This window comes from Rhinolophus hipposideros (genome assembly GCF_964194185.1).
Source record: "Rhinolophus hipposideros genome assembly, chromosome: 25".
In the NCBI taxonomy this organism is placed as follows: Eukaryota; Metazoa; Chordata; class Mammalia; order Chiroptera; family Rhinolophidae; genus Rhinolophus; species Rhinolophus hipposideros.
The window spans coordinates 26,065,383-26,086,476 of NC_138071.1; the positions used below are offsets into that span (position 1 = coordinate 26,065,383).

The following is a 21,094-nucleotide window of genomic DNA, read 5'->3' on the forward strand; positions in this document are numbered from 1 at the left end:
GTAAGCATTGGTCTAACTGCTCACCAATGCGCACAGAAAGAATGACAAGTCTCCCGTAAACAAGACCCAGTGAAGAGCTGAAGCCTCACACACCAGAAAGGGCCTGCTACCAACCTGTAATCAAAAAACAGCTCTTCCCCGGTCTGGATGGCTCTCTTCGCAAAGATCCCTATCCTGTGGTCGCCGTTGACCATCATAACTGGAAAGACATGCACGCCAGGGTCAGTGGGGTTGGGGAAGGTTCACATGACAGATGTGTCCCTAGAGTGTTCAGGTCGCTGTCACTGCACTGACGTGGGGGGAGGTCCCCGCAGTCAGACAACGGATGGGAATGCTGACTCCAGAAGCACCTACCTTTTGCATAGCAGTTTGGATTGACGGAATGATTTGCAAAACGAATTTTGTTACCCTTGCGGGTTGCGTCCACCACAAAATCTAAAAAGAAAATAAGCACAATGCAGTGAACAATTTGTTACAGGTCAACAATGTTATGATTCTGGGGACACAGCTGCTTATATAGTTCTTCAGGGTTTGCCTTCAAAAGTAAGTAATTCATTCAGCCAACTTCATTCAGTATGAAATGACATCTGGAAGAAAATGCTATTGAAGTTAACTGCTACTAAATATGTACTGCTGAGCAAAACACTGCAAAAAGTAGACCCTGACTAAATTTCAAAATTACTGCTTATAGAACATGTTCATTGAAAAAAACCCTACCCTCCTTGTTTCAACAGTGACTGTCTGAGGTACTATTTTCCTGACTCCAGTGCATGGACTGCAGCCTCTGTTCTCTGCCAAAAACATCATCTGCAAAAGCAGCTTCCTTTATTCCCACAGTCCTTTGAGACCAGGGATGTTTTGGAGCTCCTCCCCGGGGGAGGCAGCACTTGGCAGACATGTGCCAAGGGCAGGCAGCAGCAGACTGGAAGAGGCTGGCCCCGGCGCAGATGGCTTGGCACTCCAGGGGCCATGTAGCCCACGCCTCCACTGAGGGCATCCTCCCCGCAAACGGCCCAGGTAACAAATATGCCAGGTAACGAGCTCGGCATGTGAAGGAAGAGGCGACCAGATGCCCGCCAGGAACTAAAAGCCCTCTAAGTTGAACATACCATTATTCAAGTTGAAGAGAAAGCTGCACATGTATTTATCATACACTTTCCCTCTTCTGTCTGCTTCGTCTTGAGAAATGATCTAAGAAGAGAGACACAGGGCAAGACGGTGTTGGATTAGGTGAGCAAACCTGGTAGGAGAACACAGGCTCATCAGAGAAAGTGGCTTCCAGAGGCTGCTCAGCAGACTCACTGACCATCTCTCTGTTGTCTTCAGTCCACAGGCTGCTATGTCAGAAAACAACGGTATTTTAAGGACTTCAACTCAGAAGGATAGCCACGCTCCAAGTAACTTCGGTTGGAGAAAGTGATCAACAAAAGTCTTTTTACTGAATGAAAAATACAAACTGGGTAGGTTGACTATAAATTGAAGCTAGCTAGCCCAATCTATGGCTTCTCCCTCCTCCACCACTAAAAAAGGCTCATGATAAATGGCACTGTCGTTTCCAGGTCCTTATCAGGCTGTGGACTGAGGAGGACAGACTCCTACATCGTAAGCTCTTGTTCTTCCCTTTGCCCCGATGATAAAAGCTCAGTGTAACCAGTTACCAAGCAAACCCAAACCCCCACGTAGTCCAGGCTGAAAAGGCATTTTGTATTAACGCATTTCTTTCTCATCGGCCCCAATAGTGCCACACGGTCGCTACATCCAGCAGCACACGGCCCCAGGTGGTCAGTGTCCATGAATCTTCTGCCTGGAACTGGACCGCTCGTGCCTTACGTACCTCACCACAGTATTCCGAGATAAACTCGTTTTTCTGTACAGGGTCTTTGATGAAAATCCCCCAGCCAGCCACATCGGACGGCGCCAGCAGTAAATGCTAGAGAACAAAGCACAGTCATGACATCAGGAGGAGAGCGAAGATGGACTGCTGACAGACGGACAGACGAAGGGGTGAGTTACCAAGTCCTGAGCCCGTCCTAAGGCAGCAATCTGACCAGAGTCACTAGGAAACCAATGGATGCCCGACTTGGGTCACCTTCCCTCATATTGCCCAAGGACTTGGCTTGGCCGACGAACTGCCACAGCAATGCTTTGGTTTTTTACTAAATCGGGTACAGAGAGAGCATAAGCTCTATCACCGAAAACCAACGAGGCCGCGGTGGTGCTGGGCGATGGCCGCACCCGGGCTCGGCCCCATTTCTGACCAGCTAGCCCACCTTCACTCAGCTCGAGCCCCCGCAGGCCATGTTCTGGCCCCTAACTAGTTTGCGTCCCTCCCTCCCCCGGCAGTTTTCTCATGGCCGTGTCTCTGCAGCACCTGTTCACGAGCAACTACGACGACGGGTGTGACCCTCCCCTCAGGCCAGCATCCTGTGCTGGCAGAAGAGCCCCGCCGTCCGTTCAGTCAGTGGGTCTGGGAATGAGTCCCCAACTTGTCACCGTTCGTCCCAAACTGCCTTGTGGCCTTTCTTTGGAAAGGCTCCCTGGCCAACCCAGGTTCCCAATCTATTCCTGCTCTAATCCAGGGACATTTCCCAACTACCTCCAGGATCAGAAACTAAATTAGCTAAGGAACATTAAGCAAATGAACCCCAGATGGTACGCACGATATACAGTTTTTGTTTTCAGAGCTGTAAGAAGACAGCGACGTGAAGGGCACTGCCTACTTCCTGAGCAAACGCAGGACGGACAAATGGTGAGGTGATGAGCGCTGCACAGGAGCAGCATGGGAAGCGACCAGCATCACTGTGACCTGAGAACCTGAGTGGACACGAACTACAAACACCTGAAAACACCCCAGCCAAAATACAAACCACTGCCAGAAGCAACTCCTGTAGAAGGAAGGGGACTGGCTACCGGCAGCAGTGTGATCTCAGTCACGTTAGCGAGGACACTTGGATGGTGGCCTGAGATGCGGAGGGTGACTGCAGGGGCCTGGACCCCCGTTCCTCTCACGTGCTATAACTTTGGGGTTAATGACTATCCCCTCGTGGCCTCATGAGGACTAAGTTACTACACAAGGCACTTGGCCCAGTGCTTTGCCGACCAAAAAAATCACCTGGTTGCAACTCCCAGCTTCAGTTATGTAAATTCCTGTGTTGTTTTCAAGGATGTTAAAAAAACTAAGTCTGCAAAACCTCTGTGGGAAATGCCACCTTTCACTCTGCACAGCGAGGCATATTGGATCCTGTTTGATGAGAGTGGGTCTCTCTATGCTGGTAGGAACACCATTGAAATGACTGGTTCTACTAACTAAATATTAAACAACTAGAAAATCAGCTCTTATATCAAATCTGAAACCATTAGCAACTGCTGCTCAGAATTCACTGCTCCATCTTACACCAGTGAGGGGTATGACAGGAAACGGATGCAGTCGCCCAGCCCCAAGAGAAATCCGCTGTACCATTCAATCGCTGACTTTTCTGCCCCTAAATGGCCTAAGGCTGCCCTGACTAACCCTCTTCGAGAACCGAGCCCGGAGGGGTGACGCACCTTTTTGGAGCCCCGCTGAATACTGCAGTTCTTGCAGGACACGTTCTTACTGTCCCAGTGGTCGGCAGCCCCACAGGTGAGGCAGAGGTCGGGGTCGCACTCTCGGACAGCCAGGTAGCACGGGCACTGCTTGGTGTTGCACTGAGCTTTGCAGCGGCATCCGGGAAAGCGGTTTTGACCTTCAGAGAAAGGTTCTTTATCATCATCACCGTGAAAAGCTTGCATCATGGAGCCTGCCTGTCAAGTCCTGTGCTAAACAAGCCCCTGATCAGGTCGTGTGCACCTCCCAGCGACCTCAAGTCCAGCCCGCAGGTGAGGAAATGACATGGCACTGCAGTGTATCCAGCTTCCTGTGCATTTTCATTACAATTACAGTCATTGCCCTCAGGCTCCAGCTCCTTTATTCCAGAGATTAAACCTGCCTGAGATTTCTGGTGCCCAAAAAGTATCTGGGTGGCTATTTCTGGATTCCCCTAGATTCTGTGCCAACTTGACTGTAATTTAAACCATCAGGAAAAGCTCCTTGAATCCCATGTTACCTAAGCTGCCGCATCACACACTGTAGCCGGGAGCCAGGCTGGGCAGTAGCACAGGGCCGGTTATGGGGCCCCACCAATCCCGCGGGATCAGTGGGTATCGAGGGGAAACAGTGAGCACCAGCTGCCACGTCCTGGCTGGCATTTCAATCACTATTAACTGCGGACCAAAAGCCTATGCATTCTCATGCAGTTTCATCAAAGCAGCACATACTTACACTCTGAACTACATTGACAAAACTTTTCACAAAAATTTTGTGCTATCACACAAGGGCACGAACTGTCACAAGGCTGGCGTGGATGGTCACAGGGCTGGTAGTTGTAAACGTGGTTAGAGGAGCCGTCTGCATCAAGATAACAGCGTGCAGGTCAATCCCGAGGCGGAGATGGTGGCACACATCGCAAACACATTCGTCCCCACTCCCTTTGGAGCTCAGGCTTCCTGGCTGTACGTGCAACCGACACGTGTTCCTGTCTCCCATCCCCCGAGTGCCCGACGCAGAGCACTGTCACATCTGTCCCATCCCCAGAGGACTGCTCCTGTAACCCGCTGGCTGCCTCCTCCATGCAGTCAGCCTTCACCACACAAGAGAACTGACTGGCACTGTATAGCACCGCCTCCATTTAAAGGGGTTACACTGCTTTCATGTACAGAAGTCAATTGTACCAACGTCCTAAACTCTCTAAAACGAATGACAAGTCGACATTTTTAAGTTAACAATGAAGTTGAACGGGAAGATGCTAACCTTTTTTCAGCTGTATCTTTCTGCAGTGTGCAGCCCACAACCTGCAAAACACAAATAAAACAGTGTTCCCCAGGAAGCTAGGGAATGCAGTAAGAACACAGACCCCACCGAAGCTCCGTGAACGCATCCGTCTGTGCCATGAGGAGAGCAGTGTCTTAAATCCGAGGGACTGGGCCGGGCCCGGCCTACGCCTGCTGTCCGCTGGGGGCGGAGGCCAGCCCTTTCAGCCTCCCCACGGCTGGGGTGGGATGGCCTCCGTGCAGCCAGTTCATCCCAGAAGGCACAACACTGAGGCGTGATGTTGTCTAACTGCAGGCATCCTTAATGCAGCTGAGCGATTAATCCAGCTGAGCGTGGTCAGAAATAATTCAACCAAGATAGTCACAACTATCTACTACAGCCTAAATTCTGTGGGGAAAACATCTAGGTTCTTAAATTAGTTTTAAATTAGTGGACCCTCCATTGAGGAAAGAAATGGAACATGAGCGTGTACGCCAAGGCTTGAAGCGTCATCTAAACGCTCCCTTCCCAACACCTTAGGGAGTCAGCTCCTCTCTAAGAACATGGGGGGCTCACAGCCTGGCCCCCCCTGCTGGCCCTGCGCTGACAGAGCCGTCGGTCTGCAGGGTCACTGCGCCTCCCCAGGCACCACCCACACAGCCTAACATACTCTGAGAGTAGCAGAATGCAAGGCCGCACACCTAGAACCTTCCAGTTCGGAGCTCACATCAGCATGCCAAGGTTCACGCTCAGGAAAACATCTGAGGATGAATGCTGAAGTAACTATTATGTAGCCTTTGCTACAGAAGCAACTTAAGTTCTTCTTTGCCAAACACAGCATAGTAACCATGATTTTTAGAAGTCTTAACACCCAATCCACTGGAGGCTGCTGCGGAAGACTACCAGCACTTTCCTTGGAAACAAGACTCCACAGGTACATTTTGAGGCCGGTTAAGTGTCTCTGTTAACAAAGTGGAGCCCAAGCACTGCCCTTGGATGCCTGGCCTGTAGCCTTTTCCCGGTGGCGTGTCACGGCTGCTGGCAGACTTACCGGTGTTTCCTTTTCTTCTTTCGTGGAGGCGTATCGACATCCTCGGCAGGAACTGGAGCGATGATACTAGACTCTTTGACCCGGAACTCGTACACCTGGCAAGAGGCCATGAGGACCATCGAGTTAGGCAAACTAGTCTCACGCTGATTCACACCAGAAACCGCTGTCTCTTCTGTGTCGCCGCTAAGGCGCTGGGCACACAGGCGAGAAGACGGACACTATCCTGACCCTCTCCCGGGGACAGCCGCTGTGATTACATTCTGATCAAGGGTCTTGAAGCTGAATTTAAATTCTTACTGGCTTTTTAAATCCGCTGCCACCTAACCTGAAATAGCTCAAGTTGGAGGAATAATTTTCTTTCAGTTCCCTCGAGTAGTAAAAAAGAAATGGACTCCTTTTCTGGAGACGAACAGAAGCTTCCTGAAGTGTCACGTTTGGCTAGTGACCAGGTGTTTCCCTCTTCATCAGAGCACGCGCTTCCCAGCTGTACTCACCTGTCGGCATGTCTTGGTCCCAATCAACCTGGCAATGGCACAGAAGTTGTCATAGTAGGTGCCGATGAGGACACGGAACATGGAGGCCTCGGCCCCGCTCCACTCCACATTCTCGGGGGGCTCACTGTTGGGCTTCATCTTTATTGGTGTTTGACACCGAGAATTTGCTTCTGTAAAAGCAGAATGAAGCCTGGTCAGGAAGGGTCAACTGAAAAAGGGTGTAGTAAGCACACGTCAGGAAGCGAATCTCACTGAAGAGGGAACCCAGGCTCCCAACAGGCTGGGCCCTCCCACAGCCGCCTCCACTGAAGGCCATGCTTTTCCGTTCTCCCTGGTTCATTCACAGGCCTGAAAGGACAACCCCAGTCCAGTCAGGACAAGACTCGCTGTGCTGCTAGTCTCTCCCAATCCAAACGGCCACAGCAGCAGCACGAGAGTCCTAAACTGGAGGGACTGAACTCCATTCTGCCCGGTCTGAGACATGGAGAAAACGACACACCGTGAAAATGAACGGAATGGTGCCGCCCAAGTAACCCAGATGGCAAAGGCACAGGCAGGCTCAGGGCAGGGGCAGGAGTGAGCACTCAGCCACAGTGCCTTCCTCAAGAAGGGGCTCTGTCTCAGGGTTGTCATGATACCAATAACGACACCCCACACCCTTATCTGCACAATATGGAACTTTTCAAAGCGACAGTGAGCCCAGGGTGGGGACGTCACCCGAAGAGCTGGACGTCTCGTCCTTCTTCTCCTCCTCTTCTTTGTCGTTGCTCTCGCCGCCAGTTTCGGTGCCAGCTTCCCGGTCACTGTCCGTGTCCTTGGACTCCAGCACGTTGATGGTGGGGGTGCTGGGCCGGCTGCTGTTGTTGGGGAGCCTCCCCCTCCTGCGGCCCCCCGGGCGTTTAGGGGGGGTCTTTATCCGCTCAGCTGTGAGGGCAGCAGCGAACTCCTTTGCTCCCTCCTACGAAGTGAAACACAGACATCATGTAAAGTTCTACAACTCCTTTCAGTGGAGGAGAAAAAGACTGCACAGGCAAGTTAGTCAAGAAATGCATCACAACATCCATTTTCCACAAATAATCATTTTCTATCTGCTTGTCCTAGTTTGGAAATTTCAGAAAGATAAACATGGTTGTATATATTGCTAGAGGGATAGGAAATCAGGCAAGACAGTTCTGTATTTGTGATACACATTAACTGATTAATAAGTTAAAATATACTTTATGTAACATTGTCTCTTTACAAGTGAATTTTTAATCATAACCCTAATGAGCATCTAGTCATACAACCCTATTTCGCGATTTCTTCAGATTCAACAACCTCTCCATGGTCGTATATAAAATACAGAAGAATACAAAACATAAACAGGCCTGACTTGGTCACTTCCTGCCTTACTATTAAATGTGTTTTTTCCTGAGGGCTGCACAGCCCCCAGGAAGACACGGAAGGAACCTAAGGAACAAGGCTGTGAGGGTCACGTGCTATTTTAGGAAGTGCAGTAATCCAGTCGTATCAGAAAGTATAAAACAATGGTTAAGAGCATGGACTAGAGACCAGAGACACATTTTAGATGAGCCAAATAAAATTCTGCCTTGTAAAGAATATTACGAAATAGTGCTCAAGAATTCCATTTTTAGTGGCAATAGAAGGGAGAAGTTTGAGAGCAGCCAAGTTTTATACTTCATTCTACAAAAAACCAAATTGCTTAAAAATAGGATACCTTCTGCAGGTGCCATTCAATGAATCTTCTGTCCAAAATCCAACAGGCAATATATACCCACTTAGTTCCTAGGTAGGAGTGGCTTGGTTCAAAGAGGGGAAATGGTAAAAATAAGATAGTACCCGTAAAAACAACTTTTCTACTCCTATTTTCCTAAACCTTTACCTTTTCTCCATCATTAAAAAAACAAAAAATCTGTGGGACCTATAATACAGCTCAAACTGCAGGGGGTCTAACACACGAGGGCTCCGAGAACGGCTTGGGACTGCTGCACATGGTTAGCGAGTTTCTGGGTCTGAAGGGGCTAAACTTGGTGGACGAGTCCTTGATCCTAAAGACCTTGCAATGCTTCTGAAGAGACTACCAAGGTGAACCAAGAACTACTACAAGATGAATGAAGGACTACAACGTGCTGCACGTCAGAGCTATAAAGGAAGTGACATGGCTGAGAGAACCTGTCTGCTGCATGGCCAGTGAAGGTGTGGGAAGCACGGGGTCACGCTGACCTGACACCTCACCACGTTCACCAGAACACTGCCCGAGTGCCCTCTGCAACCACGCGGCGCTCGGCTTACCAGATGCTGGTAACACTGGGGCCCGCAAGGCTTATTGTCCAGAGCTGTTTCTGTGTTCTTCCGCTTGTAAGTGTTGGGTGTTGCATGAAACGCTGCAAAATAAAAGTAAATATCCAAATATAACTATAAATTATTTACTTTTTCATCTCCCCAGATCAATGGAAAAAGGCAATTAATTAATACATGACACTCTTGCTAATATATGGTTTACATCACAGAACTTTCTTTCAGGCTCTTACTGACTTTATCACCAGGTATTTTCCTCAACTCGCTCATAGGCACCTCCGCTCCACCACCCACCGAGGCCTAACCAGGGAGGAAACATCACGTTCTGGAATGATTAGTGGTTTCTTAAGTCTTCTTGCAAGTATAACTGATGCACATAAACTCTAAACTCTAATTATAAACATTTGAGTTTTTTAATATCGCCATAGAAACAACTGATACATCCTCTACAATGAAATAGGATTTTTTCTTTTTACCAAAAGAATTCTGACATCTATAATTTCTGGATTTCTAAAGAAAAGTCAGCAATCAGCTTGTCAAAAGGGGAAGAATGGAATACCACTTGTTAAAAATTAGTGTTCATTAAAAAGGACAGCCTCAGAATACCAAAATTCAATTTCTTTGACTCACACACAATTCAAGAACCTAGTGAGAGCTTACAGTCAGCACCTTCCCACAGGAAAACACAAAGGTCAGATAAAAAGATATGAAGTGTTTGAGAGTTAAAATTCCCAAATAATATGATAAACAGAAAGATTCAGATTACAGCACACTGTATACTAACGAAGTGGGAATGCATAGCTGTGAGAACTTCAGAGAATCTGGTGGGAAAGCTTGCTTCCAGTGTGCAAACCAACTATTAGGAATGTCCTATTCAGAACTGGAAAAGGTGAAAATTATTTAATTCTGATAAAAACAACTGACATACTCATGAAACAAATCATTTTAAAACTACTTGTAAAAAGCCACACTTCTATCTATAAAACCTAAATGGGATATAAAGACAGACTAATGAGGGAAGGGGGGAATAAAGGACGGTGTATTCAAGGCTCAAATTCTGTTTCGAGTGTACGAGTTTTTCTCCGAACAAGAGCCTGATACCATCCAACCAGTTTTATCACTGGACTACATTTTAACAAACAAGGATCCCTAAAATACGAAGACTGAGCATGTGGCAGGTTCAAGTCACATAAGCAGCAAGGAATTACACCAGCCCACAAAACACACTGTGCTTGGCCAGTTAGCACACATACTGAGCAACCATTTTTGGTCAAATGTGTTTTTAGTTTGGATGTCGCCTCTAACACATGCTGTATTTATAGACTGATTTTCTTGCCCCAACACAGTGAAAATCCAAAGGCACACATGTATCTGTAGACACACACACACACACACACACACGCTCAAATGAGCACAGCGGCCCCTGCAGTCCTGAGTCAGAGCTAGGTGACGGTATACTCCCTATAAGCCACAATTACATAGCCTCCAAGATAAGAACAAGTTCACACTATAAAGCCAAAATTAACATACTAATAATCAAAGGTATCTAAAAACCTAAAAAGTACCACTCTCAAATTCACATTTCATTTAGCTAAACAATTATTCTTCTGACTAGATTTCCCTCAGCAGAACTTCAAGAACTAAAGTTTGTTATTCTTCTTTAGGAAAACTAAGTATATAAAGAATTCTCTGTTCCAGAAATGTCGTGACTATTTTAATGTTTAGAACACATAATCTTTTCAAATAGTCGCCTTTAAATACTAATATTTGAAATTAAATTATATTTCAAACTGAATATAATATAGGGAAAAGATTATATAAAATTCCCTGACTGGGAAGGAAAATTATTACAAGGAAACTTAAGGCAAGAACTTTTAAATTTTACAAAAAGGAGAGAACATGGATATTCAGAGTTTTTAACGTCAAAAGCAACCTATAAAATCTTGATGAAAAAAACCTATCTAAAGGTTTTCAAGCAAAGGTTAAAAACTTATAAACTGGCAACACTGAAAAAGGCTAAAATACACTGAGCGATAGTATCCCCTTAGACTCTTGTAACGTTTCACAAAATGATGCCCCAAACCCAGAACGGGAATCCGAGCACTGGAGTGGGAGCCAATGTCAGCAAGCGCCCACTGCCCCGCAACAAGGAGAAAGGCAGTATGTGGCCGCTAGGTAGCTGGCGGCAGGGTGGCCAGGCCCCCACTCAGCACCGCACCACCCGGGGGGAGAGAAGGACCGGGCACCTCTAAGAGCCCGTCATTGCGATCCTTATACACCACTTCTAAGTGCTCCTTCAGCTCGCCTTCGGCTCGTCATGTGATAAATTAACGACCGCAGATCAGAATAGTGTCAGTTTTACACATTTTCTGCTCAAAGTACTGATCTTGTCTGCTCTGATTAGAACTTGGTATTAAAAATAAATTCTAGGGACGGCCGGTTGGCTCAGTTGGTTAGAGCACAAGCTCTGAACAGGGTTGCCGGTTTGAATCCCACACAGGCCAGTGAGCCGTGCCCTCCACAACTAGACTGAAGACAACAAGCTGCCGCTGAGCGGCCAGGAGGGACGGCCGGTTGGCTCAGTTGGTTAGAGCCCAAGCTCTCAACCACAACGTCGCCAGTTCAATTCCCGCATGGGATGGTCGGCTGCGCCCCCTACAATTAAACAGTGAAAACAGTGACTGGACTTGGAGCTGAGCTGTGCCCTCCACAACCAGATTGAAAGACAACTACTTGGAACTGATAGGCCCTGGAGAAACACTGTCCCCCAGTATTCCCCAATAAAATTTATAATAAAAGAAACAAAACAAAAAAAAGAATAAATTCTAACTGAATCCACTTACAGCTGGAATCAGGTTTAAGTTCTTTTGTGTATACCTAGACATCAGACTTTTTTCGAAAGTACTTCACAAAATAGCAAAGTTGCTCTTCAGAGCCCAGGGCAGTAGCAGCTAACTACATTCCCCTATGCTCAGAACACACACTAAAAAGCTTCAGGCCTTATCTCTTTTAACCCTCACAAAATCCCCACGTCTTACGATCCCCCTCCTCTTACAGATGAGGGAAACTCAAGTTTAGGGAAGTTAAGTCACACTGTTAAGTACATGGCAAATATGAACAAGTATATCTGGATTTTTTTAACCCTTACACACCTGAAAACTGAAAAAATGTCCATCATCAACTCTAAACTTTGGAATACCTTCTTTGAAATTCTAACCATTTAAAATGTTAAACTCTCTATAGTCAACATTAACTACATTCCAAAAAGAACATTCAAACAGACTTTCACATAATATCAAAGAGGAGAAACAGATGCAATTGGGTTTATGCTTAAAATGTAGTCCTCTGTATGCCATTTAGACAATAGAAAGCTATCAAAATCTTTATTCCATAAAAGTTCTACTTCGGTTCTATTTAAACACATGCAATTTCCCAGGCTTACTTTCCCAGGCTTCCTCCTTCCTTACCCACTTCCTTCCCTATCAGAAATTACCAAAGGCAGACCCGACAGCCAATTTTAGGCCGAAGCTTTAATAAAGAAATTACCAGGATTCCAAGTTCTCAGAACAATCAGTTTCCAATTTACAAAATGGACTGTGGCCTAAAAGTTATTTGGAATATGAAGTGAGATGAGTTCCCAGACCAAAACCATTTATCCTTCCAGGTTCATGAGAACATTTAAGTCCCTCGAACAGAAAAGATCCACAGTCAGGTAGACACTGCACTTCCGGCAGCCCCTTGCCATCCACAGGTCTTCCTTAGATAAAAGGAGTAGATACCCCAAACATCTACATAACAATGTCTAATATCAGTACGGCTGCCAGCACAAACTTAGTAAAAGTAGTTAAAACATCCAAAAAGGTCTTCTCCCGGAAGTTTAAAAAATTCTCCCTTAAACAATGAGTGAAAAAGAAAATATAAAATATTCCTTAAAATTATTTTAAACATAGCAAATAATAATACCAAATATCAGAACCTAAGAGAAAAGATGAAACCATGCTCTAGACAATTCATTGTGTTAAACACAATACACCAAAAAAAGAATGAAAACAATCAGATTCATAAACAGTAAAACTAATACAGTAGCTGATTCTGAGGAGAAAATACACAAAACAGACTTTTTGAATATATAAACCACTTCTTAATCTCAAGAAAAAAGGAAGAATGGAATACATATAAAACAAGAATAATCACTGAAATAAAAAAATCATTAGAACACGTATATCAATTTTATACAAATAAATTTCAAAACCTGGATGAAATGGATAATTTTCCAAAACTGATCCAGAAGTGACAAAATTTATCTACTAGCACCATTATTATTTATACAAGCCAACAAAGTTAGGCAAGAGAGAGAAATTAAAAGTTATAAAGATTGAAAAGAAGGCAAAACCATCAATAATTGCAGATGAGTTAATTACATAGCTGAAAAGCTCACAAGAATCTACTGACAAACTATTATAAGGGTAATTCAGCAAGGTAGCAGGGTATAATATAAGTTAGAAAGAGGAAAAACCCAACACATGTATTACCTAGAAATGATCTGACCCAAGAATGTACAAGAGCTACATGAAGAAAACTTGAGGTTATTAAAGAAGACTCGATCCTGGAGTTAGACTTAGTCCCTATTTTCAAATGTCAATTTCCCCTGAAGTAATTTATAATTTAATTGGGATCCCAATAATCATACTACCTAGACTTATTTTTAATTAGACAAATTGATTTTAAATTTTATAGTAAAAAAACAAGAACATCCAGGAGATCTCTGAGTAAAGCCTCCTGGACAGACAGACAGACCGGAACAGACCCACGTACACATGGTGATGGGTAACCAAGGGTAGCACCTCATTCATAGCAGTGAAAGAGGAGCTTCTCCACAAACGGTGTGGAAACAACCAGTGGGGAGGGGAGCTGGATCCAATGTCTATCAGAATCAATTCCAAACGGATCAAAGAGTTAGATGTCAAAAAAATGTAGCCTAAAACGTACTAGCAAGAAAGGTAAGACCCTTTATAATCTTGGAGTAGGGAAAGCCAACTGATAAAAACAACAAAAAAAGTAAACGTAGTTGAATTTAACTTTGCTTATGGAATTTTTACCAAATAAACAGGGAAAAACATTACAACTCATCTCAAAAAGTCTAATTTCCTGACTATTTTATAAAGAACTTCCAGATTTCAAAAAGACCAACAAGCCAAAGGATAAAAATAGTTCCGAGAAAATAAAATACAAATTTCTTAAACATACAGAAAGGAAAAAATGCAAGTTAAACAACACTAAAAACCGTCTGTCACTCATTTAATCAGTAAAAGTCACTTTTTCACACTATTGGCAGGGTTCTGGGGACAGGCATTCTTACTCTGCTGGTAGGTCTTTCCACTGGCACATTCCCACGTGGCAGGTCACTTGGCAATATCTAAATAGAGTGGGTCAGGTTAATTTGCACGTGTGTGCAATGATGTACAGGTACACACGGGTTACTCACTGTAGCACTGTGACAGCAAAAGGCTCGGAACCCTCCAAATGTTGACCTTTAGAGGACAGGCTAAGTTCTAGTGCCTCCTACAGCAGCTGTCCAGACAGCAATAATATCTACAACATTAAGTCAAAAAAGGGGAAAGCCTGAATAATAAGGCACTACTTGAATAGGATGGTCAGGAAAAAAAGAATGCATTTGCCAGAAGAAACCAGAAAGATACAGAAGAGGGAGGGAGACTTCACTGGACACCTTTTAATACTATTTTGAAATGTAAGTCATGTGAATGATGATCTATTTCTTTAAAAAAAAAAATAGCTAAACACGACCCAGGTACCATTTTAAGTACTTTACAGACTAATAAATGTAATCCTTACAACAGCTTATAAAGTACTATGTTCCCATTACATAAACAAAAAAAATGAAAGCACAAAATACTATTATTTACCACGTTTAGTTAATTTACTTCATGGCTTATTATACCTAAGACAAACGCATAGTGTGTGATATTGTCAAAGTTAGTGTAAAGCAATGAAATACCTACAGAATCATTAACGCTCATTGTGGAGAGACTGGCTCTACCGGGAAAAGGGCGGAAGGGCACAGGGGCTGCGCAGCCCACGGCTTCCAAGCAAGTGGGCAGCCTGCTGGCCCCGAGCCACCCACTCCATTACAAACAGCTCTCTCTTGTTCTCCCCAGCTTGAATGAGATCATTAACAGGTTCAAGGTTCATCAAAATTACTCATATCTGAAGAGCACAATAAAGTAACTCTTGTAATAATGTTTAAAAAGTAGTATCCTGCTTCCTTGGTTCATTTCTACAACAAAAAGAGTAGTTAAATGCTACATCTATAAAACAAATTAGAGGAACCGGCTCATTCACTCCAAAATAGACCTTGTATTCAATTTTTCTGCCATAGTGATATCTGCATGCAATTTACAATCTTCTTAAAAAGAATTGGACTTACTTTATAAAATGACCATGTGTAAAAGGGAATCACGTGCAATTCAAGACAACTACTGCAAGGGCTGTGTGAAGACAACACTGCCAAGCCCAAACAAGATTCACAATCCTCCTCCAGCTGAAGTAACACGTGGCCGATGCCTACAGTTTACTAAAACCCCCAAACCATCAATGTATCAATTAGACAGGAGCGTGGATAGCATTGCACGGAGATGGCAGATAATGATTCTAAAAACCTACTTCAAGCTTTTCTGATTTAAGATAACTAAACCACTAATACTTCACACATACACACACACAGAAATGACCATTTCCACACCAAGATATACATCACACAACAAATTAGGAGCTGCAGCAAATCTAAGTAGACAGAGCACAAACTCAAAATGAGGCAAGATATAGCTGGTTCGGCAGCCTAGTTAACATTAAGACATGTGACTAGACAATGAGGGAGACATTCTGGAAAAGGTGGACTCAGGAACTCAAACAGACAAAGCAACGTGAGTCCAGTCAGTACCGGGGTAAGACAACTTCGCCCAGGTTGAAACCCCTACTTGTTACCGGGCCAGAGCCAGTCCCGCTAGAATGGGATATGGAAAAAGCTAACCTCTATGAAGTAAACTGTGCTTAGGAAACTGGGAGGTATGAAATATATTTTCAAAATATATTCCCTAAAAGTAGTTGGGCCTTTCAAACTGCTTAAAGAAGTAAGTTCTAGTTATCTGGACAATTTACTAAGAAACTTCATTCCCCAGCAATGTCAGAAAAATAAAGTAATACTGTGTGTGCCTTACTTCAATTTCATTAAGAACATTTTAAGTTTTACCTATATTCAAACGCAGGGTTTTTTTTAAGGTAACTTAGAGGGCCAAAAAAATAAATATTTTTAAAAACCACGTTTCACACTAAATAGAGAATATACATAAGCATCTTTATAGCCAATTTCTTAGTCAACAAAACGTACTCATCCCTATGGGCAGAGTTGCTCTGGGCTTCCATCAGTGAGTTCACAGTAATAGTTTCATTACACAACAGCTCGGTTAGCATTTACGGAAAATCACTGACCTGCATCCCCAGTCGCTGGGAGATGGCCGTCCAACTTAAACACGTGCAGACTTAGAGCAACCCTCAAGCAACACATTAAACATAACAATACTCTGATCCTAACATATTTTCCAATCTTAATTGCAAGATTAGATCACAAATTCTAGCTATAGTAAATGACAACAATTTCCAAGTTGCTTTAAGACATAATTCCACAATAAAGATAGAAAATGAAAACGTACAATAATTGCACTTACGATGTAGGAAGCAGTCATATTTAAAACATCGTCTACAGAAAAGCGTATGAAATGAATGTAGGCTTTGCTCCCTCTGCACAGATTTGGCGTTTGGTCCGTCTATGTTTGGGGTACATTCAGGAGGAAGTGCCCCAGGCAGCTGCTGTTCAGTGAGTTCTTTATATCTAACATTAACCAAGAAAAAGGGAAGTAAAGGTGAAACAAAAATCAGTTATAAAAATCAAGTTTCTAAATGGTTTCCATGCATTATTTTTTATGTTTACCTTGCCTAAAACACAAAAGAAAAGGTCTAGCCTACAACAATCTAGTGAAGAGCCAATTAAACATTATGCATGATATATCAAGAATCAAATTCACTGGTATGATTCAAATTTATCATGAAAAATGTCATATTAAAATTAAACATTAACTGCACTAAAAAGCCTACAAGTGTCCAGAGAATTTATTCTATCTACAACAAATGCTTTGTAATAGAGTTCAGAGATACATGTCACTTCCAGTGTCTTGGAAACATTGTGAACAAATGAAGCTACATCAGTTCCACTTCTAAGCCAAGATGGTGAATTACATACCATACAAGGCTCTAAGACCGCCTCAAAAGAACAAATCTTACTTTTCCTTTAGTTCTTCTGCTGTACCCTTATCGGGAAACATTGAAGAAATGGCTTCAAAAATTTTATCAGAAGGAAATTTCCGAGGTGGGCAGCTTTCTTTATCTAAACATGGAAATATACAAGGAAAAAAAGAACAGTAAACAAGTTTCCAATCTTACATTTTCTCCACACAAATACATATCACAAAGCTGACTTTCTAAGAAATTATATCAACTTTGTGTTTCATTTACTTCTAACACATGTTACATGTATCTGTGACATGCTAGTAGGTCAGATAAACAAAAAATTCAAAATTAAATATGGAAAGTTTGAAGCAGACTGGGAGACAGAAAAGGCAGTTCTAATCCCACATGTGCTACGTGGTTTTGTGACCTTGGCTGGTCAGGGATCCACTTGGGTCTGTTCACTGCTCTGTAAAACAAAGGCGCTAACTAGATGATCAGTAAGGTGCCTGTTATAAAATTGTACGCTTCTCTGAAACTGCTATTTCCCCCCACATTCTTCTGTTTTAATAATGAGCTTTGCCAAGTCTCCACCCTGGGATCGTCTGTTTTTCTGGGAAGCCCCACCCAGTGTAGGGGTTAAAAGCATGGGCTCTGGAGTCCAAACTGGCTACTACTGTCTGGGTTGTTTCTTCCCAATGGTGTAACTTAAATAAGTGACTTCACCTCACTAAGCCCATCTCAGCTATAAAACGGACCGGATGATCCTCTCTACCTGTAGAGCTTCCTGAGAATCCAGTGAGCTGGTGCATAAAGCGATTAACACGCAACAGCCAAAGATGAATGTTACAAAATGATAATGACGACTGTCCAGTGAAACCCAGAAATAAGTATGTTCTTTTGCTAGCCAAAGGAAATAAAAGGCGTTTGGGTGCTGGAAGAAAAGGTGCAAATAATGTTCTAATTTTGATTATACTATTGATGTGATTTTTAACAAAAGAGAAAGAAGGAATTAAAATCCACTTGCACTCTTCCTGTAAAACGCCAGAATGGCTGCACACAGACCTAACAGACATACCGTCTCGGCTCTCCTCTAGATCTTTCTGTTTTTCTTCTGTTTCATCAGGATCATCTCCATCGTCGTCGTCATCATCATCATCATCATCATTGTACTGACCAAGAGCGTTCACTAACTCCACAAAAATTTCGTCATTTATAAACCCACATTCTGAAATTCACCAAGTCACATATTAGAAATAAACAGAGGAAAGTAGCAATGATAAAAGTTTATGTATGCCTTTTCTTATTTGAAAGAAATGGCCAGAGCCAATCAATCAACACTATAACATTATTATGAAAATAAGGGGGGTGGGGGCGAGATCCTTTTCAGGACTGGCCTAAGGCAAAGTTAGGAAAAGAATCTGTCTTCAACACCTATCATTTTCTCTTGATTAACAACCCTCCCTGCCAAAGTTTCCAGCGCCTGCTACTATAACCTAATTCTCTAGAAACTAATTGTGTCCTTGGCCTCCTCTGAAAGAGTGTATCTGACAGACCTTGCTTTCCACTAATGATGAAAACAAATGAATAGGGTGTCTCCTATATACAAAACACCGAAGCCATGATTGTAATGATAGAGTTTTATGTACTGCAGTAGCCTGCTCAGAGAGGAATATTAGAGTGATGGGTCTTTTGGAGCCCATGTCACATAAGCACAGCCCTGGTCCTAACTAATTTTACTGCTAAAGCATCTTAAAATCTACCTACACCCCAACAATTCGATTTCATTTGCATGTTATTGACATTGATTGTAAGTTATGTCATAGCCAACTATGTGTAAGTTCCAAGTGGCAAACATGATCCTTGGGAAAACACTAAAAATGTTAGGCTTGTGAGCCAGGCCAATCCAACACAAAATTTTAATATTAAAAAATATTTTTCATATCTATGCTTTAAAAGAAATCAAAGTATCTCCCAATCCTTTGGTCCCCTTTTCTATTAGAATAAACATATGGCTCACCTCTATCCCCATGTACTTTTCCATCATAATTTTTTATTAGTTCTTCAATGAAAGTCCCATCCTGGTCTAAAACTTCATCCCCCATATAAGGAATATTATGTAAAACAGTTTCATCTTCCACCTAAAAATTTAAAAAATAGATTTGAAAAGCAGCTTTATTCTAAGTATCGAATATTTTTTAAATCAATATAATAAATAAAATACAATGTTTTTCGTAAGTAGAAGTCTTTACCCACTTCTCCAAACTGAAAATAGACAGGAAAACTTAAGTTTAAAACTATAACTTTAAAAGCTATAAAGAAATAAAAGACCCTCTCACCAATAAGAATAACTGAGAAAAAATGTTAAGAAAAAATACTGTGTACCTGATCTAACATGTCATCAATCATTAAAATTTACCATTATTTTATGCACCTCTAAGAAAGGAAAAAAGGTGCAAATTACAGTATGACCCATTATCAATTTTAAGACACATTCCTATTTCAGATGATAAAAAGTCTTAGAATTGATGAAATATGGTTCATCAAATCAACTATAAATAGCCATAACTTAAAAAAAATAACATAAGAGTTCTAAATTTTACTTGATCTAGTTATTGAGGCATCCCATATAATAAAATTCTAGAGATATAAGAGTATCGATAGTCAAAGTTACTCTTATACATAAAAGAACATTCACAATAACATATTTCAATATTGAGATGAATAAGATGCACATCAAAATTGATAAAGCGAATAAAGATGACAGATGAGTTCATATCAAGGTTTGGAAGACAACAAGGAACACAGAAGGTACTAGCTTAGCCAGGAAAAGCCAATCAAAGAACGGTTCAGAGAGAATGCAATACTTAAGAATACAAGGGACAAGAAGCTAACATTCATGGGAGGAAGAATGTTTAATTATACAGACCGGAAGGCTCTGAAGTCCACACTAAGTACACTAATTTAAGTGAGGACAGGTTTAAGTCTTAGCCTTTGAACAGGGAGGGTATTGCTTACAAACAGAATTTTAGAAAGATCATTCTGATAAAGAGAATGGACTGGCTAAGGCTGACAGGAGGACAGGCAGCTATTTTAAAGTGTGAGGTGCCTTTAGGCTGGGGCCATAATCGACAGGAAAGAAGCTCCGGGAAATGGCCGTTGAGACACACAGGGGACTGTCAAGGAGCAGACAGGAAATACAAAGAAAAGGAAAAATTTCCCAATAACCCTTAGATAACAAAATTTAGGACAACTACCGAGTTCATACCTTAGATAAACAGAGAATAAGGAAACTAGGAGAAAAAGTATGTATGGGATATAAAATGAAATCTAAATTTTAATGTATTGATCTATTCAGATTCAAGCTTACATACAACTAACGAGTTTTCATTGCTTCTCACTTGCACTAATTCCATTTAAACTAGAAGAGTTAATTTTTTTGGATGCAAGCCAAAATTAAGTGACAATTGGCTATTTTGCCTTCCCAACTGTATCCAAATAACCTTTGCCCCCCAAACATATCCTAGCCATAAAGACAGTCTGCCTAATTTGCTTTGGTCAGTGTCCAGAAAAACCTATGGATGATTCATAAATAGTATTTATTGACAACTTTAAACACTGTTCTTTCAGCATTTCAGTCTGTGAAAATATGAAACTTCCCTTAAGCTTTTGCAATATGATTCTCAAGCTAAATGTTTTGGAATAAAGCCTTAAACACACAAATCTATGGCACTGCTGAAGCATCTTTCACCCTCCACTATAAAATCTTTAAAATTACTAAAGACATTAATAACGTCTATTTTTTAAAATAATCTAGTAAGAAATTCTCTAAAGTAGGCTCACCAAAGACTTCTATCAATATTTTATACATCAAGTAATAAAACTATATATTTTTTATTGAACACAAGTCAAGACTACGTACTCAGATTTCTCTTCTGTTCCATCCTCCTTCATCCTACTTCTATGAAGAACTAAATACTAGCATTTCATTTCCTTATCTCTGGAAATATGCTTAAACTTGTGCTCGCTAAGCCCCGAGGATATCTCCTAGTATACCCTATCACCTGACTCACATGCTGCCTGAAGTTGTTTTAAATAATAACTTCTCAATTAACAAAACCTCCA

General features: G+C 42.4%; 1 protein-coding gene across 7 annotated transcripts in view; it reads right to left on the reverse strand.

Annotated features, from left to right (window-relative positions):
• The window catches only part of EZH2 (enhancer of zeste 2 polycomb repressive complex 2 subunit), a 56,443-nt gene that overhangs the window by 1,107 nt on the left and 34,242 nt on the right, over window positions 1-21,094 (reverse strand). For 2 of the 7 annotated variants that reach the window (XM_081038427.1, XM_081038424.1), the window contains 15 exons: window positions 18,990-19,110; window positions 18,048-18,197; window positions 17,027-17,129; window positions 16,399-16,577; window positions 8,666-8,757; window positions 7,091-7,331; window positions 6,374-6,543; window positions 5,880-5,974; window positions 4,829-4,869; window positions 4,301-4,426; window positions 3,547-3,725; window positions 1,835-1,930; window positions 1,110-1,191; window positions 355-435; window positions 115-199 (listed from right to left, as the gene is read on the reverse strand). In XM_081038427.1, coding sequence (XP_080894553.1) covers window positions 115-199; window positions 355-435; window positions 1,110-1,191; window positions 1,835-1,930; window positions 3,547-3,725; window positions 4,301-4,426; window positions 4,829-4,869; window positions 5,880-5,974; window positions 6,374-6,543; window positions 7,091-7,331; window positions 8,666-8,757; window positions 16,399-16,577; window positions 17,027-17,129; window positions 18,048-18,197; window positions 18,990-19,110 — 1,841 coding nt within the window. The remainder of the gene's footprint in view (window positions 1-114; window positions 200-354; window positions 436-1,109; window positions 1,192-1,834; window positions 1,931-3,546; window positions 3,726-4,300; window positions 4,427-4,828; window positions 4,870-5,879; window positions 5,975-6,373; window positions 6,544-7,090; window positions 7,332-8,665; window positions 8,758-16,398; window positions 16,578-17,026; window positions 17,130-18,047; window positions 18,198-18,989; window positions 19,111-21,094) is intronic. The other 5 variants (XM_081038428.1, XM_081038426.1, XM_081038430.1 and 2 more) reach the window with 3 other exon arrangements.